Source organism: Megalops cyprinoides, chromosome 23 (genome assembly GCF_013368585.1).
Source record: "Megalops cyprinoides isolate fMegCyp1 chromosome 23, fMegCyp1.pri, whole genome shotgun sequence".
Classification (NCBI taxonomy): domain Eukaryota; kingdom Metazoa; phylum Chordata; class Actinopteri; order Elopiformes; family Megalopidae; genus Megalops; species Megalops cyprinoides.
Window position 1 is genome coordinate 7,123,109 of NC_050605.1, and position 26,784 is coordinate 7,149,892.

General features: G+C 44.9%; 1 protein-coding gene across 4 annotated transcripts in view; it reads right to left on the bottom strand.

The window, feature by feature from the left end:
• Positions 1–1,517: 1,517 nt before the first annotated feature.
• The window catches only part of LOC118770145 (voltage-dependent calcium channel subunit alpha-2/delta-1-like), a 137,153-nt gene continuing 111,886 nt past the window's right edge, over positions 1,518–26,784 (bottom strand). For 2 of the 4 annotated variants that reach the window (XM_036517619.1, XM_036517616.1), the window contains exons 20-40: positions 25,834–25,905; positions 25,120–25,181; positions 23,196–23,272; positions 21,282–21,290; positions 18,722–18,730; positions 17,656–17,716; positions 16,696–16,796; positions 13,720–13,801; positions 12,714–12,776; positions 11,434–11,537; positions 10,744–10,824; positions 10,471–10,538; positions 10,056–10,094; positions 9,876–9,947; positions 8,789–8,941; positions 8,095–8,147; positions 7,366–7,421; positions 6,476–6,602; positions 4,136–4,245; positions 3,711–3,793; positions 1,518–1,698 (exon numbers count right to left, since the gene is read on the bottom strand). In XM_036517619.1, coding sequence (XP_036373512.1) covers positions 1,582–1,698; positions 3,711–3,793; positions 4,136–4,245; positions 6,476–6,602; positions 7,366–7,421; positions 8,095–8,147; positions 8,789–8,941; positions 9,876–9,947; positions 10,056–10,094; positions 10,471–10,538; positions 10,744–10,824; positions 11,434–11,537; positions 12,714–12,776; positions 13,720–13,801; positions 16,696–16,796; positions 17,656–17,716; positions 18,722–18,730; positions 21,282–21,290; positions 23,196–23,272; positions 25,120–25,181; positions 25,834–25,905 — 1,599 coding nt within the window. In that variant the 3' untranslated portion in view covers positions 1,518–1,581. The remainder of the gene's footprint in view (positions 1,699–3,710; positions 3,794–4,135; positions 4,246–6,475; positions 6,603–7,365; positions 7,422–8,094; positions 8,148–8,788; positions 8,942–9,875; positions 9,948–10,055; positions 10,095–10,470; positions 10,539–10,743; positions 10,825–11,433; positions 11,538–12,713; positions 12,777–13,719; positions 13,802–16,695; positions 16,797–17,655; positions 17,717–18,721; positions 18,731–21,281; positions 21,291–23,195; positions 23,273–25,119; positions 25,182–25,833; positions 25,906–26,784) is intronic. The other 2 variants (XM_036517617.1, XM_036517620.1) reach the window with 2 other exon arrangements.

Sequence of the window (26,784 nt, forward strand, 5' to 3'; positions counted from 1 at the left end):
TGAGGTGGAGTTTAGTATGAGAACAGGACATGAGACCAGGAAGAAATACAACCCACCAGAGAAACAGCTTTTCATTTTCTTGCTGAATGTATCCAAATTTAGTGGGAAACTTTACTGAATTTGTGTTCCATGCCAGATTCCATAACACTCATATTTTGCTGTTTTCCCTCCAAATCCCAGTTCAAAGTTCCAGCTTTCTAGGCTTTCATTGGCAATGTGTACCTTCTTGGAAAGGAAACTTTTATTAAATAAAGGGGAGAGTCAGCACAAGAATAGTATTATGTTGAAGTGTGATACCAGCAATTGTTACCTGCTCATTCACACCATTTTTGTTTATAACAAATCTGATAGTTTGCACAAATACATCATAATGCACCAAATGTCCCTGTTCCTTTTGACTTACTGTCCTTTTTTGCAGAAACATTTACAATCAAAAACCAAGAAAGAAACTTAAAATAACAGCAGCAACATGCAGAAAGACCCAGAAAAGGCCCAGCAAATAAATAAAATAAAGCTACAACAATGTCATGAAAACATTTGCTTTTGTTCAATATCTTCAAGCATTCAAATAAATGAATAAATACAAATAAAAGTTTGGCTATCTCTCAGTATTTAAATTGCACTACACAGAAAAACAGATGAACAAACTCGATGACCAAGGCGACAAAGTACCCTTTCACACCGTGTCACAAGACAAGGCCTCGTTCTTACAGTGTAGAGGCTGGCAGCAAACCCCTGTATTTTCAGGGCACCAAACAATGATGACCAAAATGCAGCCTGAAATTAAAATACATGTTTCATTACCGCTGGAAGAGACAGAGAGAGAGGATTCCAGCGGTTCCCTCGTGAAATGTGAGTGCATAAAGTTCAATTGGAGATGTATTTTGAGAGTTGTTTTCAAGGGGCCACTGCTGCAAAACAATGTGAAACCAGCCATTAGCACCCTGGTAGTATGGCATGAGTGAGGTTGGCGGGAAAGTGAAAGTTTCACTTTGAAATTTTTTTTTTTTTTTTTAGCTTTCACATTTTTTCTCACCTTTCTTGCAGCAGAATGTACAGTCAGGATAAAAAAAAAACACAAACACAAAGCCATCCCAGTCCTTTCAACATAATCAGGTTAAAAAAAAAAAAAACACTGTGGTATCTTGGATAGGGGCAGCACTTATTTTCCATCTGAAATGTCTGGCAGTGTAATACCATTAACCCGATCATTTTTACTTATGTATTTATTTTTTTACATAGAAGCACACGAGAAACCCTATGACATAAATGAAGTTGCTTTACCTCCACTTCCCTTCCAGGATAAGGCAGCCCTCTCTGTCGCCTCTGTACTCATTAGGCTTCAGATGGCTCTATATTTATCCTCAATAAACACATGTCCCCGGGCAGCAGAGCAAGGCCAGGGAGCACCCCCTATCAGTCTTTTACTTTCCAAGTGGTCTTGGAGGCTCTGCCCCCCCCCCATCCGCCAGCCCCCCCCTCCCTCCCCCCACACCCCAAATGTAGAATCTCACAAATAAAATCTGGCAGGATTCTAAAATGTATGCATGGACAGCGGTGGACATTCTGTGGGCTCTCAGGTCATGACGGGTAGTGCCTCGATCCGGCCAGGACCCAGAGCAGAACCAGCTGGATGCCCACCATGGACCAGAGCGACGGACTCAGACCGGACGCCCCACCGCAGTCAGAAGAATCCTCCTGTTACCACAGATGCAGGGACGGGGGAGGTGGGGGTGGGGGACGGGGGTGAGCAGTCAGTGACGCACACCATAATATCTCTTACTCTACTCTATCCTGCTCTGTCACTCTACGCTGGCACTTTTCTACAGTCCCTGTAAACACGGTGCTTAAACTTAACTAGACCTGAGGTATACAAAGCGTAAGGCTTTTCTTGTGATTTACATACACGGTGTTGTCATACGATTCCTTTACAACTGTTCACCACCCTCCCTGTTGTGATCTGACAGTGTCACTACCACAAACGCTAAACTACCTGCGACAGTTGTTCTGATCTGTGAGCTCCCGTGTTCTGCGGGGAAGCTGCTGCCTAGTGACAAAGGAAGAGGCGGCGTGGGCTGTTTTTAGCCTTTTGGGTGCTGTGGTGGGATTGATCTACTGGACATTGTCAAAAGCCAGGAAGCACATCTGCCGCTTCCTATGTTTATTCCAAAGAAAATATCTCTCGGAAAGAATCGCATTCCGAAAAAATTAACTTTCTCCCGCTGAAAGAGGGAGGAAGGGACTGGTGGCCTATTTTCCAGCCCCTTTGAATCCGCGGTGGAATAACAGGGGGCTGTATCATCTCCTTTTAGCGTGTCTCATCTGGACTCAGCAAAAACAAACGGCCCTTCCTCTGGGAGTCTATACACACACGCATACTTTACAACACCACCCATTATGGGACAATAAATACATGAATCTAGAGTAACATAAATGAATGTCCATGTTAATGTCATACAGAAACATCAGTATTCAGTGCTACTCCTTCGCTGTGCTTATAAATGTCACTTGGTTATGAATGGTTAGTTATGTCAGTTTTGCTAACCTTAAAAACATGGATTTAAATCTCATAACATAACCCCTCCCCCACATTAGTTAAATAAACTGATAAATTAAAAACATTATGAAACAAACCATCAAATATTACTCTATGGTATCGCACACACACGCACACACGCACAAATGCACACACACACACATGCATGCACATACATATGCAAACAAGCGTATGCATACATACACACGTATGCGCGCACACATGCGCGCGCACACACACACACATACACACACACACACACACACACACACGTGCATAAGCAATCACACACATACTCAAGCATACACACAATCGTACACACAAACACACAGACACACACACACACAAGGGTGTCCTAAATAAACAGAAAGGAAAGAGATGAGACTGACCCTTGAAAGCACATGAACACTTGCAGTAAAATGAAGAGAGGAGTCGAGGCCAAGGCAGAGCCACGACTTGTCGTGCATATAGGCTCATCCTATTAATAACGGGCGGCATGAGCGGCCAATCGAAAAGCAGGAAGAGATGAGTGGCCAATCGAAACGCAGGAAGGGAACAGAACACAAAGAGAGGTGACAAAGAAAGGGATGAGAGAGAGTCATGCGACAACCATTCTGGCCGGCTGTTAGCAGAGTAAACGCGAGAAGTAAATGAGAAAAAAAGACAGAGAAAGAAAGAGAGAGAGAAGTGCATCCATCTAGATTGAGGCAGAGTGAGTGTCACAGGTAAAGTTTACGCCATTACAAAACGACAAAGAACAAAAACAGTGACACGAGTAAGAGACTGGTCCAAAAACACACCAAGCGAGCAAGCATCGAGGTTTCACACACTAAGGCTTGTTTTGAGAGGCTGGAGGCCTTGCCCTGGAGTGACTCAAATATGGAACATATTCCAAACACTGAGTCTTAATGTGTGAAAGCTGAAAACAATTATTTACAGAAAAGTTATGAAAGAAAGGGCAGCCATTTTTAAGGACAAGTACTAGCATTCAGTAATTCCGTAAGAGCATAACATATTCAAAGCACATGTACTGATAAAAACATGTTAATTGGTTTGAATTGGGTAAAAAAAGAAAAGAGTAATTGGTTTGCACTGTTTGCTCTTTGAAAAATATGGATTATTATATCCCTGCAAAAACAGTGTAAGCGCCTTGCATTGTATTTTGGTAACTTACATCTGGGTCATTGTCGAAACAGACGTCTGGTCCTTTCCTGTACCTGGGATTCTCTGCCAGTAAGCAGGGGTTAGGGCCTGCAGCTAAAGGGGTTTGTTAAGGGAGAAAAAAAAAACTCAGAATTTCAAGCAGTTCACCCTTTTGTCTGTCAGCTTCTCCTCACTCATGACTACCACTGCAAAGGAAGAGAGGTGCTCACTAGGAGGAAATCGAGGCATTAAGATCATTGTGCAAACGTTTCCTGTTTCTGTTGTGCTCCATCGATCGGACAGATGATTGTGATTATGATTATTATGACTCCACATATTCCTCGGAAGTTACTGACCTTGTGAAACGACCTGGTAAAATAAACTCGTGAAATCTACAAGGCGGAGTTTTTAAAAAGCGCTCGCGTGGTGTGCACAGATGGTGCCGGTTAAGGATACACGGCTGCTCCGCTTGGACCAGCGGCTTGGCGTCACACGGGCAGGTGTCCTTCTTGTCGGCGATGAGGAATACCAGGTTCGTGCCCATGATCTTCTCCGCGTTGAACATCCTGAAAGAGAGGCGTGTGCTCGCGTTAGCTGGGCAGGTGCAGAGCGGACAGAAGCAGGCAGGCAACCTTCGAGCCTCATCCAGGATGCTGGAAGAGTCCTGACGAGCATGTGCCACATTTTGTTGCCCAAAGGCGTTAGCAAGAGAGGTCTCACCTCCCTGTACAGGTGAGCTTGTATCTCATGCCTGCTGCTGTGACCCTGAGTCAGCCTGGGGGGGGGGGCAGCCTTTTTTGGAGCCTTTTGTTTGCTGTCATTGTGACGGCTCCGGTTTGCACGGGGATGGGCAGCCACAAGAGAGCCTGACTCGGACCTCTAATCAAAGGGGACGGTGGAATGCTAAAAGTCCCGACATCAAAACAAGGTTCCTTCACGCATGGGAGAGTGGTGCTCTGGGAAACGGGTTACCGCTTGGAGCTGAGCCCCGAGCCGGTTTCGTGTGTCTCAAGCAAAACAAACAAGAGCCAAGATGGTCGACTTTGGAAAGGTTTCCACTGTGTGGCACAAAACCAATCTGCGTAGATCAAAATGTCTCTCACGACAGGGGAAAAAGTAGTTCTGCAGGCTTTTCGACTTACTATTAAATGACAAGTACAATAATGGCAATATAAAAGATAATTCACATGAATTTAAAATGCTGAACACATCTACTTGCAGGAGCCTAGTTATGTCCAACATATATATATGGGTATAACAATATATATATTTATATTTTATGTTATCCAGTGAGACTTACATGGCTTACAATTTTTATGCTATCCATTCAAACAGTTGGACATTTACTGAGCCAGCCTGGGTTAATTACCTTCCCTAAGGGTACAACAACAGTGGCTCATCTGGGAATTGAACCAGCAACTTCTATGTTACAAGCTATGCTCCTTTACCATTACAACACATTGCTGCTGTGTGGTGTACAGGTCCTGACAGAGAGAGCTGAAGCAGCTTACCCATGGCAGGCACAGTTTATGGCTGGAATTAGTGTTATGAAAAGATATCAGCGCTTAAAATCTTCATTCATCCATCAATCCATTAATTAATCTCATGAGGCTGGCTGGGCTTGTTCTTGGAAAATGCACCCTTTTATAAGTCTTATAATAACCATTTAATTTGTATGTCTAACTAATGCTGGAAATTCACTCATCTAAAAAAAAGTGAGTAAGTGTTTGAAAAATTGGAGCAAAAATGTTCAGTTGGACATACCAAGAAACCAATAGTGCAACTGCCCTTATAAAGCAGATTTATTAATGCTTGGTACATCCAACCAAACACTTTCTTTGGGTTTTACCGTCCCCTAGAACAACCCTCGGTGCCTTTAAAAAAGTATGTGCTCGTTTTCCTGTAATAACCAGAGACAAAGCTGTGGTCGCGGTCGGGCCTAGATTAAATTACATATCCCGAAGCCCAAGAAAGCGGTGCACTTGCCTTGAAATGGAAGTTTCTTTATGGTGGTCGTTAAAGTTTACGTGTCTAAAGTGGTTAGTGTACGAGGCAGAAATACTGCAGGCGCACAACTGCACGTGGGGACATTAAAAATGCCATATCCGTAATCCCCCTGACGGCTGTCCCCGTGGCGGGTTTACACAAAATTCACCGCAGGTTAAATTTACAGTCTCCTCAGGTACTGGGTTGACGGGGCATTGACCTTCGTTTCTTCTCCCCCTCCCCGCCTCCCGGCAGATCAGGCGGTTTTCGGAGGCAAATTAAAATGCCAACACGCGCTTGTTCCACAGGCCTGGAAACCGATCCCGCTCCAGACCGGTCCCCGCGGAGTCCCTGCCACACCGGGACGGCCGATTATGCGGGGTCGTCTTACACAGCGCTCTCGCTAAATCACTCACTTGACCTTGAGAGCTGTGCCTTGGTGATTAGAGGACGCCTGCTCGCCAGGACTGTTGCTGGTTTGCTCGGACCAGCACGTGGCACTTGGACCAAACCAATCAAACTGCAAAAGGGTAACGCGCCGATTCATCTCTCCTCAGTTTCCTGTTAGGGTCGCTACATGACATTAGCATAGCATAGTTATGAAAGTTGTCCAGTGAGACTTACATAATTACATGCATATCACCCATATATACAGCTGGGTAATTTCTGGGGCAGTTCAGGTTAAGCGTTTTGCTCGAGGGTACAGCAGCAGAGGCCACCCTGGGAACTGAACTGGTGAACTTACGGGTACGAGCCGCACTTCTTACCCACTGCTCCATGCTGCTACCCAGAGGGGCGGCAGGATCTTACCTGGAGCAGTTCAGGCAGTCCAGGTTTCCGCGGAAGGACGTCTCGCTGCTTTCGAAGAAGTACTGGGTCTGCTCTGTGATGCAGCTCTCTTTGGAAAGGGCTTCTGTGAGATCATCCTCCATGTCAGCTGTTCCCCACACACACACACACACACACACACACACACACACACACACACCCCAGTGCGATTAAGATCATGTTGAGGCATGTCCGTCTACTAAGATTAACATGAAGGCCACTGATAAGACACTGGCAGTGTGGAAGTTGTATATTTAGACAACCAAGCCCAGTTCTATAGGCTGCAGTTCAGGGGGTTATAAATCACTGATATACAAACACAGACACATGTCTGAAGAGTCTGTTTAGCATCAAAACCTAAAAATTACAAGGGCTTTGCCAACTTCTTTTATATACACCAGGCTTCTAAAGAAAAGCCAAAGCTAAAGTATTTGCTATTTAGTTTATTCATCTACATTGGAAGAGCAAAATGCATAGCCATGTCCAAACTAAAACCATGCAATGCAGCAGTGCTCCATAGCTCAGGGGAAATGTGTAGACAGCATAAATCACACTGCAAATGATCAAAATCAAAATGTCTCACATCCGAGTTGAAAGCCAAGCAACACAGGCATTAATCTAAAAGACCACAACATGAATTATTACCAAAAACCTCTGGCTGCTTCGCACAGCTGCCAGTTTCTCAGGATGCTGATTTTAAAACGCCACCATTTACACTTTGTCTTGCAACAAATTTTTTTGAAGTAAACTTTCATTAAAAAAAAAAAAAAAAAACACACAACAAATCTGAGACCGTTTAAATGCAAATTAATGAACTGAGAGGAACGTGTGAAAATAACAAACGGAGTAACTGTAGTTCCGTTTGGCCTTACCTGCTTCCATTAGATGAGGATAAGTAAGGCTGAGAAACAGCTGCTGCAGTAAAGACCTGAAAGTGAAGACACACCACTGCGAGTCAGGGATCTTCGTGCAGCAACGTGCAAGATGAAACAGAAAATGGCACAAAATGGTGCACATTCCACACTAAGTTAAATGTCCGTGTGGGATGCAGAAATCCAAAAGGTGGATGCTTGTTTTGAAGACGCACACAGTACTGGTCGAAAGGACACACCTTATTATAATATAAACATGCACTCAAACATTTTGATCTAAAGTCATATACTTAAATTCTTGAAATTTGTTTCTTAGACAAATATTAGCAGTGACGTTAATGCCTATGTATGAATTTCTTTCCAAAAAAAATATTTTTTAAAAAATATTTTTTGGCTATTTTCAAGAATCTAAAATATAAGATAGTTTAGATTTGTTTACAACATTTTTGGTCTGTGCATAATTAAATTTGTGTTTCATAGTTCTGATGTCTACTATTATTCCAAAATGTTGAAAATGGTAAAAAAAATAAAGCAAGAAAAGTGTGTCCAAACTTTTGACTGGTACTGTATGTGTGTGTGTGTGATGTTTCTCTTCCTGTTGGCATAGGGATCTGGTCCTGCCGCATCTTGCCAGCATTTTTACTGCCATTTTTACTGTTGACATTCACTCCAGGAGACTGAGGCTTGAATGAATGAAAAGTTGGGGCACCCTGGCCCTGCTCAACTCACCAGGCTGCGGCTGACGCCCACCAGCCGATGTTCAGTATGTCTGCTATCGTGGGCTGTCGTGTGGGGGGGGAACCAAAAAACACCAAGGTTAAAACCAGCACTTGCTCAGCCACATCCTACCTGCAAAATGGGCTCTTTGCAGCTCAGGATCAAACGACTGCAATGTGGTGGGGTCATGTTACAATTTTTTATGGTTACCTGAACTTTCCCCAGACTGAGTGGATTATCACAGATGATTAAGGAAATAAGAGAGCTGAAAGGACGTGGCTTCAGAGCGACAAAGCGCTACTTCTCACGGCGTGGCGAGTTCCCGAAAGCCAAACGCACGCCGTACGGAAAAACTGGTTTTTGCGGAGATGTCACAATCTTTCTACAGAACCGTCGTGAAAACAATTCCACAGAAAAAAGGGGTCAGATATTCGCCACCAGATGCGTGTGCTGACTCGAGAAATGTACTGGGATTGCGTCGTGGCAGGCAGGGGAGCAGGCCTGGATTACGGAGCGGGTAAAACCGGATCAGTGTGAAATTAAAAGGAACAGCAGCTCGGGCCCTGCTCTTAATCAGGCGCATGCTGTTTTGATTAGGCCTCGCGTGCGAGCGCGCGGGGTCCTCCGCAGCCTCCGGGCACTGACTCACGCCCGCCCAACCTCCCCACTCTCCTCCTCGCGCCCCGTCCGACGGGGGAACACTCACAATGTAGACGGAACGCGGCCCGGCCGCGGCCTTGGTCTCCCGCTCCGGGTCGCACACCGACTGGTAGTCGTATGTCTTGTTGAAGGAGTACAGCGACATGTTCAGCAGCTGGATCATCAGGGAGGGGTCGATCATGCCGTAGAACTGTCCAATCTGTGGGGGGGGGCAGGAAATGTTCGGGAACCCGTGGCAGGAAGGACAAACTCTGGGCCCACGCACAGAGCAAACATCAAAATGCCAAGCCAGTACAGACTTCATCGCAGCTGTTGCCTGACAATTATGCTGGACGGCCTTTTAAAATTTGCCTCCGAGATGTGGAAAGGTTTGACCTTTTTCTCCTGGATTTTATTTGTTTATTTGCTCACAGTGGACTGACATTAAATTTTAGAATGTGTCCTAATCACACTCATCAACCGCATGTAGAGAGAATATAATCAACATGAGATACACATCTTGTAGGTTAATCTGCAATATAGAAGCAGCTGGCACCGATAAATTCAAGCAAAACATAGCAATTTGAGTCTCATAAAAGTAAATAAAAATAATGAACTGAGGAGCATCTGGTTGGTTGTGTGTCACTCAGAAGGAGCCCTGAGTTGAAATGTGTTAGCTTGCCGGAAAATCCGTCTTTTATTTATTCTGAGTCTCCCCACAAGGCGATGCCCCACTGGTCTCATTCTACCCTGAGAAATCTGATTCTTGGGAAATTCACCTCCAGTAAACTGTAAAGGTCAAAAGGAAATATAAAAAGGCAAGGCCCCCTTTCACCATGCAATATTACAAATAATAAAAGCAGAGTCCTGTGTATGCTTGCTTTCCTTTCTTTTTGAGGCGTGATGTAGGCCTGGATCCCCTTTAAAAACACGGGCCCCCCCCACTCCGGTCACGATTCTAATAATCCTGCCAAATATTAAGACAGTGATATATTTGCCTCTCTGAGGACCATGCTGCGTCTGTCATTGTTCCGTTTTAATGGTGCGGATAAAAAACATTTACTCAGCTTCCTGCGTCTGTGAGAAACCATGAACCCACGGAGCTATGCGGCTACACAGTTGATAGCGTAGCATCACCGAAATGGGAAGCTCACCTGTTCCATGTGGTCGTCCTGATTGGACATCAGCAGGAAGCCTCCGTCGTCGAGGATGACGCACTCGATGTTCTGGGGTTAAGGAGAGACGTGCATAGTAAATGGGGGAGAGGGTGGGGGAGCGTCGGTACGGGTAGGGTAGGGTATTCTGCGATCAAAAATTAAGAACCACGTCCATACCTGATCATTCCAGACGCAGCCGCAGATCTCATCCTTGCACTGAATGGGACATTTAACGATGTTACACATATATAAATTATAACATAATTTATAGTAATGCTTCCTGTTACACACTTGGTCACTGTGCAATATTTATAAAAGAATAAGGTCAAGTGAACATTTGGGCTAACAGGAAATGCCAACTATCGGACTTGAATATATTAATATATTTAATATATGAGACATGACACTGTTTACCAAACTCACAGCTGGATATTTACAGATGTAGTTATGCATCTTGCTCAACATTATAACGGCAGCGCCCCATCTGTGATTTGAACTCATAACCCTCTGGGTTGTAAGCCCAGCTGTCTAAGCAATAACCGCTACCGAGCCACTTGTGTTAACATGCTTTAATCCAAATTCCTTCTCTTACGTTGGGCTTCACTGCGGTATTCGTGAAGCTCGTCCTCCAGGCAGAGATGTTGAGTTTCACCCCGACAACTGCAAACGCACACAATGGATGAATGAGGGAGCATTCCGCATATGAGCGAATGAGAAGGCACTGAGAATTAGGAGAGCTGGACAGAGCTGTCTAGGGCACTGCAGGTTCTGCACATCGTTATCATCCTAACAGTAGCACCACCGTCAGTCTGAAGACGACTTATTGTGAACTTCCCGTGCTGTGGGTTTGTGAGGCAGTCCTTACCGGCCGGCTTCAGCTTCACCCCATCGATGTTAAGATCGACTGCTCTGCTGACCAGGATGCCCGACTCGTCGCTGTTGCTCCCTGAATGCGGGGGGGGGGGGGGGGGGGGGGGAGGGTAGAGTAAGAGCACTGCAGAGTCCGCACTGTTTTAATGCTCATGCTGTGGAGGGCCTTCACCTCCCGCTCGGCAGCTCCTGCAACCCCCTGCTACTGAAATCAAGAGTGGAGCTTCAAAGTTGACCCCCCTGGGGTCCCCCGTGCCCATTATATACCCCTAGCGATGCTATCGTGCACCCCGTTCACCCCTCCTCCAGTGTTGAATGTGTGCTGACGCTCTGTGTGTGTGCATGCGTTCGTGTGTGCATGCGTGTATGTCTGTATGCGTGCGTATGTGTGTGCACGCACCCGGGGGGGTGGGGGTATGTCTGAACAAGAAGACAGCTGTTTCACCAGAATACCCACAGAACCACAGAACACTGCCAGTGACGGACACACAGAGCACGCACCCACCAATCGCACGGCAGCAAATGCCTGTGGTTTGGGTGTGGGTGCTCGAGCACTCTAACAAGCATGATTAAACCTGCTCGCCAAAGCCACAGCATGCAGATCAGCTGTGAAACAGGGCATTCAGTAATGGGAGCGACGAACGCTGTGCGCTCCGGGACGGGGACAAGGGAAGAGTGGACGCACTGTTAGACAGCGGCGCGGTGAAGATGTAGAGGTCGTTGTCCAGACTCCTCTTGTAGAAGCTTGATTCATACGTCTCCGCCCTCTCCGTCCACTCCTCCCCGGCGCTTAAAGAAAGGAGAGGAGGAAATTAAAAAACAAACAAATGACACAAAACCACAAAGTCCAGAGGGGTCCCACGCGGGTCTGAGACTATCCAGGTTGGGGAGCGTTGCTCAGATGCGGGGCCAAACCCGGGGGGTAGGGGGAACACACGGAGGAGTCACGGCGACGGATCTGAATCAGACGGGGGGGGGGGCCCTGCCGCTTCAAACGGGCTGCATTCCCCCGCCGCTTACTAATTGCGATACTGAATGCGGCCTATCAGACGCTAGCAGGAAGTGGGATGTCTGCTGTTGAGCAGCATTCAGCTGACAAGAATGGACCACACTGCCATTGATGTGGAGAGTAACTGCGGCGACCGTCCACTCTGGCAGCTCCTCTGAGCATGTGCGATAGAGGGTGGTCAGAGAAAGGGACAGCGCTCTGCAACTGCAGAGACAACAGCACCTACTTGCCTCTAGTTACATCAGCCCTGTAAACAGGCAGTAAGGAAAACAGTTACTGGCAAACAGTTATATGCTTCTCCTAAAGTAGGGCCACTTGATATATAACAGCTGGCTCTGGTCTCCACACCCACTCCATGAGCCAGTTTATATCTCTAGCAAGTGCTATTATATGTCCTCATAATCATTCAGGCTAGGCAGAGGATCCAATGGAATGGATACAGAGAGAGTGAGAGAGAGAGAGAGAGAGAGAGAGAGAGAGAGAAAGTGAGAAAGACTGAGGAAAAAGGAGAAGGGGAGAGTGGAGTAGAGAGACAGAAATAGAGAGAGAGAGGGAGAGAGAGAGGAGTAGAGAGAGAGAAATGGACAGAGAGAGAGAGGAGTAGAGAGAGAAAGAGAGAGGTAGAGAGACAGCAGAGGGAGAGAGGAGAGATGCAGAGAGATAGAGAGGGAGTTAGAGAGCAGCGTCAGAGAGAGAGAGAGAGAGAGAGAGAGAGCGAGTGAGCGAGTGCGAGACAGGAAGGTGGTCTGCAGCTGTGCGTGTTGTTGCTTCAGGTCCCGGTGATTAGGACCAGGTGCGGACGCAAACTGGGCCACAGCCCCTGCAGGTCCCCGCCGGAGCGACAGAGAACAGGCGGTCGGAGGCCAAAAACAACACCCGCCAATAGCTCATACATATGCAGGGCGGTCATTACCGCCAGAGCGCGGGCGGTTTAAGCAAAGGACACGTTAGCATACCTTCTCGGGTAAATCCGCGTGACTCCCCCGTCGGTGGCCACGAACCTGGTCTGAACCCCGCTTCTAGATTTTGAGAGAAGACAGACACTAATGAGGGCTGTGTGTTTGGCTATGCAGTGGCAGTCTCCACAGACTCTGCGCTGGGAGAGGGGGCTCTCTCTGTCCAGCTTGATGTATGGCTTGCAAAGCCGAAAGAGGCCTGTGGAGAGCACACCTCCCTCTTTCGCCTCTGAGATGGTCTATTCATCAAAACCAAAATGCTCCTGGTAGTGGTGTGAGATTTTCTGTTTACATTGCAGCAAGAAGGCAAGAACAATTAAAGTAATTTCAGTGTAGCGATTTCTACCAAGAAATGAAGACATGTTTTATTTGTATGCAATTATTTTCACTCTTTAAATTACTTAAGCCAGGGTTTAAAAAGGAACAATCATGTGTTTTACAGGAAGAGAGAAAAGGAATGGGGAATTCAAACTGAGTATTCCTGGTCATAGGTGGATATACCTGACCATCGTCTTCTCATACTGCCTCATTCAAAACAGTTGTATTGTACTGCCATAACAACAAGCCTCTGTAACAAGCCACAGAGCAGTCACCTGCTAATTTTAGCATTGGGTAGATTGAGGACAGGGTTAAAAATGTGCATTTCAGTCCTCTACAGAAACAGTTCTAAACAGAGGTCACACAGACCACATCAATTCACATCACTGGTGCATGGAGTCATTTTAGGAGTGAAAACATACATTAGGTGTAGGTTTACACTAGATTACATTACAAAAATGACAATAATATAATGTAGGTGCATGCAAAATATGACGTATGTACGAGAATGAAAAAAACATATGACTGAGTCTCCTTAGAGAGGGGGCATATGGACACTGAGAACAAGGGGGGCACCTACCAAAAAAGGGTCGGAATCTCTGCTCTCAAGGACACGAGTACATTTATGTATGTATATTATGTATGTACATATAAACAGGGAAGGACTGTGTGTTTGGTATATACTCACGGATTCTGCTCCTTCCAAATCTTGACCAGCTCTGCGGTCAGTCCAGCATCTAGCAGCAGTCTGTTGACTAGAGTGACATTGCCTGGAAGACAAGAGGCGCCCACTTAAACTCTGGGTTTCAGTGACACTGTGACACGGCGAGATGCTTACATCTGGGTGAAACCATAGTTCAGGTGTCGTCATGTGATTACATGAAGTTCAGCATTTACATGTGGTTAACTTCTTGCCAATTAATTTTACATGAATTGTAATTATTCACATCTAAAAGGATGCTTTTTAGTTATTAAACGTGGACAAACGTGTTTGGATATTTTGGCTCCAATATTCTTATGACATGAGGAAAGAGTTTAACAAAATTAAATCCTCATTTTTAAATCTTATTATGTTTTTTTTTTCCTACTGAACTACGATAAAAATCAGATTGTAACTGGTCAACCTTGACCACAAATTAATGAGCAAGTATATTCAAGTTAAGTTGAAATGAAATATTAAAGTATAGAAAAACAATATTTATTTAATTTGTGTGGTGCAGTGCTTGTGGAGCTGGGCTTGTAACCAGGTAACGAGCTAGCGGAACTGACTCCCAGGCAAAGCCTCCAGGTGCTGTTGTACCCTTATTTAAGGCGCTTAACCCCCAACTGTTTCAATGAACATCCAGCTGCGAAAACGGATAATATGTAAAAATGCAAGTTATGGAAGTTACACTGGATAAAAGCCTCTGCCAAGTAAACGATGATAATGTAATGGGTAATTTTTTTGGGGAGACAAGCAGACTCTGTTTTCAGCTCATTTCGGGTGTGACTTTTATCAGCGCTTTTATAGAATTGGGCGAGACACCAAGGGATCTGAGAGTTGAAAGAATCCTCTGAAATTCAGAATCGCTGTTGATCTAATCTTCCTTTTAGTTATGCATCTGAGGCTACAGATACTGTGTAAAAACCGCTTTAAGGTCTTTTATAGAACGGGCTTAGCACATTAATGGCATTTCCTTTCCAAGGCGAGTTTCAGCTGTTTTAGGCTTCAAAAAGATGATATTGCATTAGTCAGCAAAAAAAAATCACAGAAAGGGCCAGTCTAGGCACAATCTGCTCCATCCTTACGTTTGATTAAGAAAAGCCTATTTGTTTTGCCCCTTACACTACAATCAACATTGTTATAGGTCACAAATAACTAACACTTCAAAAGTACCACAAAGAACACACACCAAAGGCATGCAGACATTATCCTCTTGATGAGGACATGCTCATTTTTTTCTGTGTTCGGTTGATTTCCATCAGGCTTTACAATCAACAGAGAAAATCACCTCGTCAGATGTGCCCTTTCACCCCTCTGACCAACAAGGTAACATGGCACAGCAGCCCATAGAGTTCACCACAGGCCAGTTACGAATGGTCAAATAAGCCAATCGATGCCAAAAACAATCAAGCAAAATACAAATTCCGCATCTCCTAGAAAAACCGTACATAATACGTACATAAATACAGAGTGTAAAGTTTGTTTTCATGTTCAGCAAACTGTGGACCCCTCAGTTCCAAATGCACCAAGGGCACAGATCAAAGGCAAAGAATGGAGGGCAAGACACAAAAGATGAGTCAGAACAGAGAATAGCTCGAAAGGGACAGTGATATTGCATAGGGGGCTTGTATTACCCCCTCACCAGTCTGACGACGTGACTCATATCGAAGAGAGAGCAGCCGCGACCTTCATGGACCGACCACTACAAAGGACGACAGTGAGTCACACGAGAGAAACTCTGTTACACTTTCGCTTCGGCTGAGGAAAGCTCTCAGAAAAAGGTCGATACAAGGGAACAAGGGGGGCTCTATTGATTTAGGTTTAACTAGGCTGTATGATCTCAGGTATTAGAGCGCGTGGATGGTAATGACACTGCTTGTTGGTGTAACAGGATACAGAGAGGGGCTCATCTTTGCGCCTCTGAAATCGAAAGACAAGCTGTGTGCTGGGAGGACATCAAAGAAGTCCGGCCAATAAAATATTTGAGTAATAAAAAACAAAAAAAAACCCACACTTTTTAATATTTCAACAGACTTGAAACTCCCACAACAGTCTATTACTGCCATGAGTTTATAAAACTGCTAGAACTACTCTACACAGTACAGAGAACACCTGGTGCAACACTTTATATAGTCCCTTTATATGTTTTAAATCAAAGCTGATTGGAGGAAGTGCTGGAATTTTAAAGCACTGTACCTGCTCTGTTGAACTTAAGCAAACACATCAGATGGTTAGAATGCCAGATACAGTGGATTTGAAAGTGTAATCATATACAGCAGGATTTAGATCTCAAGCATATCTGGTAAAAATGTACACAGTAGTACCATTGTATGAAAATACTAATCCAGACAGGAAAAAAATAACACATAGATGAGTGCAGGACCAAACGAGGTAAGTAAACGAATGGCTAACGACTCAGGTCCTAAGGAGCAAGACATCTGAAATAGCCATCGCACTCTGACTGATCAGTTTTGGGGCTGATTTGTTACTTCTCGGCTTTTGTTCTTTTCTTGACGTGTCCTGCTTTCTCTCACAGACACGGTGTAATTGGACCATTGAGCATGGCTGGTGAACTGGTGTGGGGTGGGTGTGTGTGTGTGTGTGTGTGTGTGTGTGTGTGTGTGTGTGTGTGTGTGTGTGTGTGTGTGTGTGTGTGTGTGTGTGTGTGTGTGTATAGTGCCAGCGCGTGTTACGGCCACGGGCCCGCCGCGGCCACCACATGTGCGCCCAGCTGCGCAATTAATGGCACAGCGGTGCGAAGTGTCATTTGTGACGCGCTAAGCCAGCAGGATCAAAAGCAGGCCCAAAGAAGAGAGTGTGGCGTTCTTGAAGGGGCCACCGGTGAGTGATTTCACCCCCTTCCCCCCCACCTCCCACCCCCCAACCCCCACGGGTGTTCTCTAAGGTAGGCCAGGAGGTGCGTTCTGGACGCAAGCTCCTTTTGACACGTTCTGTACTCACACGTGGGGTTGTTGGGTGTCTTCCTGTCTATGTACTCGTTGAAGTCCATCAGGAACTGGGTATTGTTGTTGTCCGATACCTTCAGGTCCTTGCAGTATTCCCTACGGGGAAATATATCAAAAAGTGATTACCTAACACGTGTACAATATTCACTCACTATTCATGAGCACCTGCGTGCATATACATCTTTCAAAGTGACCTGGAAAATGAAACTGAGTTGAGATCAATGAGAAACTGTGTGTGTGTGTGCGTGCATGCGTGTGTGCGTGCATGCGTGCGTGTGTGTGTGTGTGTGTGTGTGTGTGTGTGTGTGTGTGTGTATAAGCAGAGTGCTAAAAAGCAGCATGTTTGTTGTTGTATTGTTCGCTGCCATTCATCAGCACTAACCGAGCACATTCATATGCTGAAAACATTTTAGCCATAATGTCATTTTCTCCCTGTCTTTGTTGCCGTGGCGATCAAATGGCCACATAAAATGAGCTAAAACGGCGCGTCATGCAAATTTACGAGCCTTCACAGACCCATCACGCCTGGAAACGAGGGCCGTAAATCTGTCACAGATAATCACTTGAGTGAATTCTGTGGTTTCTCCCTCGCTCCTCGGGGGGAGGGCTGTTTGGAGAGTCTCTGATGTGTCACGGCGCATTAGGGGAGGCACGCTGTGGGCACCGGGCGGGGGAGCGGACGGCGGGCCATCACGACGGTCGTGGTCACCTATTCCACGTGCTCCGGTTCCCTAACGCTTCACGAGCCGAAAGTGCCTCTTTAGGTGAGATTGTGAACCAAGTCCACCACGGATTCTCCCCCCCTCATTCTCCCACACACACCCCCCACGCTCCTCCTGCAGGTTGAACACAGACCTCTCCACACAGAACCGGCGCTACACCCGGGTCTGCCGTTGTCATCGCCTGTCAATCGGCGGCTCAGAGGCGGCCTCTGGTGTGTGCCGAACCCACTCACCTTGGCGCTATGAGCGTGTATCCATACTCCTCAAAGTTCTTCTGCTGCATGGTCTCAGAAACTAGAAGGACCAAAAAAACAAAAAAATAAACGTGTTGAAAAGCTCTGTGGACTTCAGAGCGCTGCCGTAAGCCTGTAGACAGACAGTGGAGGATAGCACTGGAGAGAGAACTGGCAAGTGATGAAAGAAGCGTCAACAAGTGATAGTGAACAAGAAGACAATTCTCTACAGTTGGAATATTTAAGCATCCTTCTCCGGCCAATTGTCAGAGAAATTATTAATGCTTTCACGACATGAATATCAACCCTGATTCTAGTTACGGCGAATGCCAAATGACCAAATATACTGTAATAACTAATCAGCATGTGTGGAAGAAATAATTTTCCAGTACTGTTTAATAATTAACAGTATGACCAATATCATGGTGATTTTGGTTGGAGATCATTTTTAAAAATTCATGCAATGAGGATTTCAATGCATTGCATTTGTTCCACCCATTTCAGAGAAGCTGATTTATTTAGTGGTTATGTGCTTTTAAAGTCACTCTTTTTGTGCTTGAACTGTAGAGTATTTTCTGTGGTCAGTTCGCGCCCGTTGGTGAATAACACGCTGAGAGATACAGGACATACAGCTTTAAGTCACATCTCCACAGACACCATGCAGCTTTTCGGGTTTGTGACAACCGTGCGTCGAGCGCCGGCCACCCGAGACCGAGACGCACGCCCTGTTTATTGTCAGTGTCACTTCCTGTCTCAGAGAGACGGCGTTTTTTTTTTTCCCCTCACTAGTTTTCGCATGCTGACTTCACAGCGGTCTCGGACCTGGTTTGACTCAATGGACAGCCATTAAGGTGACAGGTTGACGTGTTAGAAACAGCACTAGAGAGGAAACTCTGCAGCGTCGCACATTTAAAAAGAGACACCGATGGTTAGAGAACCGGAGGCCGGTTTGGAAGGAAGGTATGGCTGGGAGGTCAGAGGTCATGGGGGATGGGTGCACTGGAGCATGCGAGGAGCAGAGGAAATGGAACAGATACAGGAGAAAGACCAACTGGAAAATACTTGCCCTTTTCCCCTGTTGTGAAAATCCAGCAGAGAGAGAGAGAGACACGCCGATCACCAGGAGGGAAACAGAGAAACAGGGTAAAAGTACAAGGGATCACAGTCAACAATATTTTATTCAACGAGCGGGCCTTGAATAAAAATATTGCAATCTGATCATAATTCAGTGAGTGTGGAAGATTTCAGCAGGAGGCAGGCATGTAAGGACGTTTTAAAACCTGGTCGATTTCCACAATGCATTCTGTGCATGCCGCCATTAGCGCATGGTTAAAATGATGCATTCTTTCAGGATGGTGTATTAGTTTGTGGCAAAACATATGCTGTTGCCAAAAAATACAGGTCAAAGAAAGAGGTGCTGCAGGGTGCTGCAGTTTGACTACATATAATGTGTTATTTTCATATACTTGTTAGTTTCTTATCAGTTACGTAAAGTGCTTTTTACTAAATACACTGATGACTTTCCTTGGAGAATTATAGTTTTTTTCCAGTTTCATTATAGTTTTGTCCACTATAGTTGTAGTTTCTGTCTATTCCTGATTTTCTTAATACATTGTCAGCAATCTTCTCCACATATTCAGTTTTGGTGAATGCCTGATGTTCACAAAAGTGAGCCATCGTCTTTGTAGCATCTACTAAAGACTTCTGCAGTCTCATAATTCTGCTACAGTACTTGTGCAAAAAAAAAAAAAAAAAAAAAAAACAGCAGTGGAGACTGACAGAACCAAGGCGTTCTGTGCTACAGAATTACTGTTGCAAGCAGCACAGGGAAAAAGGGTCAGGCTGGAACACACAGAAGGAAAGAGGTGGAGGGTGTGACCGGCTTGCTTTGAGTGAAAAATCCTCATGTTACTTAATCTTTTTTAATTGCTGTGGGGATATACAAGTGGGGCCATCAGAACATAGGTGGATGGAGGTTGGAAAAAAAAAGGATGAACCAACACTCGTATAATCCTGAAACACAAAGGGATTAGACATTTACACCAAGGGTAATCCACTACTAATCCCCCCCCGGATTAACCCCCTTGAGGAAACCTCAAATCCATTCATGTGGTGAAGTTTTCTTCTTTTTTATTCTGTGTTATATTACCTGTGAAAATTAAAATTTTAGGGCAGTTTTTTAGAAAGAATTTAAGATGTGTTTGCTACAGGCAAGAACATTCCCTTACCCTTAATAAATACAATATTAAGCAATGGTTTAATAAGTGTAGGTGTAACTAATTAAAAAAAAAAAAAAAAGGTTCAAAATTATCCTTTAGAAAAACATTATCCCTTTAAATACCCACGGGCTGGATCTGATTATCTTAGGAAAATGTACCATTACTTTTAGTACTATACATCTCTACGAAACAGGAATTTTATTGAAATAACAGCTAATCTTAGCAGCCACTTTGCACCACACTCCAGTCATAAAAACCTACTTGGTTACAATATGGCATGACAGGACACAGAATGTGAAGAGACAATCTCATTTACAAACAACTGGGGACACAAAACAAAAAGCACCAGAACTTCTGGGAAGCCAGTACAGTGATTCCTGTGGGCAGAGAGTGGTCATCTGGTCTTCATGTTAACCATTTTTTTCCCCCTACGTTAACACTCAAGTGGCACATATTATTTCTCTGTCTGACTGATGTTTATGGACCTCTTTGAACTTGAATTTTAAATACTCCCGCTTTTCATATTTGGGAGTCAGACTGCGCTTGAAACCATCCAGGACAGTTCTGGACGGCACTAAAACCACATTCACTGGAGACACTCTGGACTAATTCCGCAGATTGCAGCACACTCATTCCTTTTCATTTCCACCCCGAGTGATGTATGGCTCTCCTTTACGAGACTGTAAACTTCTTTCGGGGCGCCTTTATGAGATAAGAGGAATGATTCACAAAGAGAGAGGCAAAGGAAAGGGGGGAAAAAAAACAACCCTCAATTTTGTGTGCATTAGTACGCCTTTCTCTGTTATGACATTGCGTCAAAACAATTCAAAGCAGCCCCGACTGGTGCTCCTGCACGGGCGCTGCCAAAACCGCATCCATGTTCCTGTGGTGGGGAGGTGGCCAGGTGGGGCGAGCGCACGCGAAGCCGGCGTCAAACGCGGCCCCTGCTCGGTAGTGGGTGCCGGTGGGTCGCTGCATCCTTGTGGTTAACCGCCTCCATTAAACACTTTGTTTTAGAGCGGCGTCGCATGCGAAGCCCTCAGCCCGCCCCGGGGTTAGCAAGGCCCGTCTGGCCAGCGTTAGCGGTGCTGCTGCAGCTGTTGCAGTTAGCAGTGTCTGACTTAGTAGCAGCAAGAGCTGTGCTTCTGCTTTGTAACCGAACCCTCATAAGATCAGAGCGCACCTGGAAAATCGTTCATTTCTGAGACCAGTGAAACCGAACCAAGTTGTTTTTAAGGAGGGTTGCGTTACATCTGAAGTGGGCGTGCAGCACACATGCCTTCACAGGCAGTCAGTGGTTTACTGGACTGAGTGCGAACCAAGAGTTTCAAAAAAGAAAGGACAACTGAAAAACGTGCAGTCACAGAACAAGCACAGTTCCACAGAGACCGACTACGGGATACTTGCCCATTGTTGCTGAGGGAAATTAACACACACAAACACAAACACACAAACACACACATAGGAGGGGTAAAGAAGGAGAAAGGGAGAGCGGAGAAAAGACAGAAAGAACGAGAGAGAGAGAGAGGGAGAGGAGACAGGAGACAAAACAGGATAAGACATAAGGGGTTACAATCAACAATATTTTATTCAGCACTTGAACAACAACATTGTAGTCAGACAAAAGGTTCAAGGCATGCCACCTTTCTGCTCTAGTCTAGTTGAATCTATACTGTACAAATTTACAGCCTAAGGTCTAAAGAGTATATTTAATAGGGGACAAAGAATCCTTAGACCCCCTTAATGACTGGAGGGTACCTAAAAACCCGTGGGTGGAAGGGACTGAATCATCCCCATCACATCAACGGTGTGATGCCTATGTGGGCCTCAATTACCCGCACAAGCTTCTGATTGGCTGAGGACTGTTTGTCCTTGTATCCTACTGGACAGTGTTTGATGTGGACTAGTTATGAAGCAAGACAGAGGTTCTGCGGGGACATGTCCACAGAGGTTAATGTCACAAGCTGACGCTTGAGCCCCAGGACTTCGGGCTTCTGAGAAACCAGCTTTGGTCTCTCTGGTCAGCATTTATTAACACAGCCCATACAAACATGTTAAATGGCTTGTCTGAGATGTGTGGATGCGTGCGGGTAGTATCTGAATCAAAATAATTCTAAAATAATTACTCTAAAATAATAATTCTAAAATAATTTGACGTCCATTTAAATGCAAATTCAATTTAACTCAATGGTGACTTTTTTGTTGTTTTGAAAGAAATCTACAGCTCCTGCTCTTGTGGAGGTATTTGCTGTAATTTATAATAGATGGTAAAATCGTTTGTCTCTTGGAGAGAAAATGGACTTAAACCACCGGTGGCGTTAATTGCAGCTTTTCAAAGTTTGGTGGTAATACACCAACATGCAACCCGAGCAGGTTAATGGGTCTTCATAGCTGCCAAATCTTACCCATTGGCTTCAACATGTGCCTTTAATGTTGTGCGAAGCTGAATTTGCTTTCTGCAGATCTATGTGCCAATGACTTCAGAGGCAGAGTGAGAGAGAGGGAGAAGGAGAAGGAGAAGGAGGAGAGGGAGAAAGGGAGAGATTGGAGGGAGGGGAGAGAGGATGCGTTTCCACCAGCACGGGAGAGGGCTTCATTGGCTGAGCTCAGTTCTAACAGCCTCAGGAGAGCGTTTGATTGGCTGAGCTAAAATCCATCACCCGGGGAGAGGCTACGCGGAACTGAAGCTTGGATCAAAAGGCAGCCGGCAGTGGGTGTTGGAGGACAGCTGGCCCTTTGTTTACGGGAGATGTCCTGCGCAGAGTTTTGAGGTCAGAGGCTCTCTGCTTGTTTGGAGGACTTCTGAAGCTTTCTAGTTTGCTTTGCTGATGACTAAATGGCTGCAAAGACTGAAACAGCCAGCAGACATACAGGTGCAGACCTCAAACATGTCTTAAATCTCTATCCGCTCCGGAAAAATTTGAGCGGAGCCACATCAATACTATCAGATGAAAGGTGCACTTAATTGCATTGTGGGCATAACGTTTACAGAGTATGATTTTTGAATGATAAAGTCAGTGGTCGTAGTAGTACTTGACTAGTGGGTAGCAGAGCAGCTGACTAACAACGGCACAGCTGCAGTGCAGCAGAGCATTCTGGGTGCTCTGTTTTTAAAGATACGCATTAACATCCACACAACAATGCATGCCCTTACCCACCAAAATGATGGATCACACTACCCTGAAATACAAGGCTACATAACTGACTATGCAAAATAAACAGGCATTTGAATATTGGTTTCTGCCCTTGACCATCTAGACCATGCAAACTCAAAGAGTAAGAGGAAGCAAATCTGAAGAGCACGACTCCGCCTATACTCACATTTTGCCTGCGTGATGGTATCTCCGATCCGTGCATGGATATAGTGTAAACTGTAATCGGGCAACACCAGCGCCAAGCTGAAAATGGAAACATTTTTGCAAAGTTTCATAACTTTTACAGAGGATAAGCCAAGAAGAGAAGAAAGACACAGCATACTGTCTATTCTGCTCCTGAAAACCAAGACAGTTCGGCCAATTACAGGTTTCCAAAACATCACATGGGCTTTCTCGGCCTGCACCAAATCAGAAACATTCCCCCACCGCCTGCTGCAGAAATGACAGATCAGCACTTTACTGCATCTAATTACAAGTTTATGTATTGAATTCATAACACGAGCTCGAGTTTTAATTAAATAAATCATAGTTGGCAAGAGGTTTTGATCTGCCGTTTGCCAAAATGTTTGTGTTACGCTGCATGTCATATCAATTTAATCAAGGAAATGACTCATGAAATGGAAAAAGAACAAAGAACTGAGCACAAAATAAATATGCTATCTGGTCTGCCATAAAACAAATCAGACTTATGGGGATGGACTAATGGTCTTCAGTTAGTTCCCAAGTAAAATGCACTGAATTGACATAGCTATGCAGAACAAGTATATTTTCACAGTTCCACCACACTGCAGTTATTTTATGTCACTCTGGCTATTTGTTTTCTTTCTGTTCCTATTTTAGTTCTACAGGACGGCTCATTTCAGGGCATATGTCACTTTTTCTACAGAGCTGGAATGCATACATTTGACCTGTGACCAGAGGACAGAGCCAGAGGACTTCGGGACATCAGAAGATTTTAGTTCATCTACAGTAGTAGGCACATTTTATCTGGTGGATTTATTCTGTGGTGTAGCAGATACTGGAGCACTCATAACCTTAGCAAATGTGCACAAACAACAGTTGTTCTGACCAAAAATGAGCCAAAAGTTTGCATGGGTTACAGATCTGGGAGATGGTTCTCCACTTGGAACCAGGAATCCCACACGCCTCTCAAGTGATTTACTTGCCAATTTAACCCCTTTAAAAGGAGAGATCTGTCTACTTTTTGGCTGGACCTCAGTTAAACTAAACCTGGGTTTACAGAGCCCTCACAATTTAAACAGCTATAAATCAGAGATATAATCTCATAAGGCACCAAACAGTATGGACAAGGTGTTTGTGCATTGTGTTTGAAAATCATTGCGTTCTAAGGATCTTAAGTTACTGTATTTTGGCAAGAGGAAAATGCCTCGCCTGAAATGGGGAATAATCTGCAACAAGGTGGCCTTACTTGGCAAAATAACTTCCCCTCTCCTTCTCCATTATACCTCCCACACGCACCAGCCTCTATTGTGCTAAATCAGGTAAATGCAGAGAGGGTCACCCATATATATTCTGCCCAATTGGGATGTTAATAGTGACCCCTATTGGTCAAACAGACCAGGTTCACACTACACACCTTGCCTCCAAGGCTAGCAGAAGTGCCTGGGGCTGACAGTAGTGAAATACTTCAAAAGCACAATGTATAATCTGATAAAAACAGACCTGTTAACAGACAATTAGTGCCCATAACTGGAGACTGGCATCAAAGTAACTTGTAAACATTCCAGGGAAAGACATTTTAGAGCAATACTGACCATAACAACATCCCCCAACCCCTCATTCATTGGAACAGTTATGCAAAAAAATGTGTACACCCAAGGACTGAATCACAGTCATGCTTTACAGACTGAGCTTAAAAACGTCTCTCTATAGACTGCCAACTGTGAGTTCACTGATGCATAATGCATTAAGTGCAAAGGTCTGAGAGTCAGCATCAGTCAGAGAAGCATAAGTATAATTAATACCTAGTTAGCGCTGGACTCATATTGACACAGCTGTGCATGAGAAAATCAGATGTTTTCATACTTAACAATATTACACAACCCCATAATTGCAGTTCCTCTAGTTACCTGTAGTCTGTGCCATTGACAGGGCCCCATGTGTAGGTCCTGAATCCTTTGTCGATGTACCTCTGCAAAAGAACATTCAATGCACAGTTACAGATCATGCAAACCTACCCGTGTTTACCTTTTTGATATCTGTGGTCTGTTTTTGGCTTACCTTCCGACCTGTGAATGCATGATGAATTCTTCGACTTTGGTGCATAGGTTTTGCCAGGAAACTTTTTTAAACTATTGTTAAGCTGCCAGAACTCATTTACATTTATTAATTTGTAATAGTAATTTAAAAGGACTTACAAAAGCAAAGGTAAACATGAGGTCATGTGAAGTACAGTACAGAAAGCAACAGATGACATATGAAGATGCCAAACTTTCACAGTGCTATAATAACCGGTGTCATAATGAATACACAGTAAGTGCTATTATAACTACATATTTCTACAACTGGTGTCAAAGTCCAATAATAATGTAGAGTTACACTCAAAACAGCTGTGTCTTTTGTCTGCAGTGGAAGACGGCCAGCCTGCTGATGTCCTACGGGAAGCTTGTTCCATCACATGGTTTCCAGAACAGACGATGGGCGTGACTGGGATACACGACCATGCAGAGCACTCTTCGCAGCAGTTACATAAGGAAAAGGATGCAGGGTATTTGCCTCTTAATACTAGGGCTTGTCCCTATCAGCATTCTTTATGGACTGCCGGACTGCCGTCTCACACTCACCTCGTCCAGAGATTTCACCAGTGTGCTTATTCTCTGCTGCCCTGTGTGTCCGTCAATCATGTTTTTCCTGATCTGTGAAAAAAAAGACAAAAAAAGAACCGAATAATCATTAGCTCTCCCCCAAAGACACCTCATCCCCCCATCAGCTAACATACAGCAGGTGTACAACACCACCCAGCCAACAGAACGAGTGGTCATACGATATTAACTGAAGTGGGCAGGCCGTGGTGTCCGGTCACAATGACAAACAGTGATCGAAAGGGTGTCTGAAGTCATGTTTTAAGATTCAGGGTGACGGGGTGCTGGGGGGCTTTCACACAGAAAGCTCAAAATTGTGAATGCTCTGCCAGTTTACAGGGAGACAGTTTAAACACTAGCAGCGGGGGAGGAGATGGTGGGTGGTCTTTTACTGGGATCTGAAGCCAGTAATCGCAACAAGAAACTTATTTTCCGGATCCTGCTGGATTATGAGCTCATGTTGGAGTTGGACAATCGGGCAATAAATCAAAGATAAGGTTTTCAATACTGACCTTCTTCCAGGTGGCAGGTGCAAGTAGCTTAGAGAAAGTTGAGAGCTGCCACCAGCTCCCCCCAGACAGCAGTGTGTTGGATTGTGTGATGCCCTGAGGCCACCTGTCTGTGTGAATGCTCTGTAAAGCTGTCAGTTTTTGCACTTCACTGAGACTACGTCTATCACTCATTCAGTATTAGCACTTCTTCAAAAAAATAGAAATTGTCACACATTATACTGAGGAGGACCATAACACTGGTTATAGGCGGCTTGTGTGTAATTTTGAGGTCACCGCATATATAAGTTAACATGAATCCAAGAGTAGCGTTTCCTTTGATCATACCCCCCCTAGGACCAGAGCCAGCTGGAGCTGATCTCAGTACAGTAAAGGTCCAGACGCCACTTCCTGCAAGTCCCGGCTGTGTAGCTCTGATGAAGAG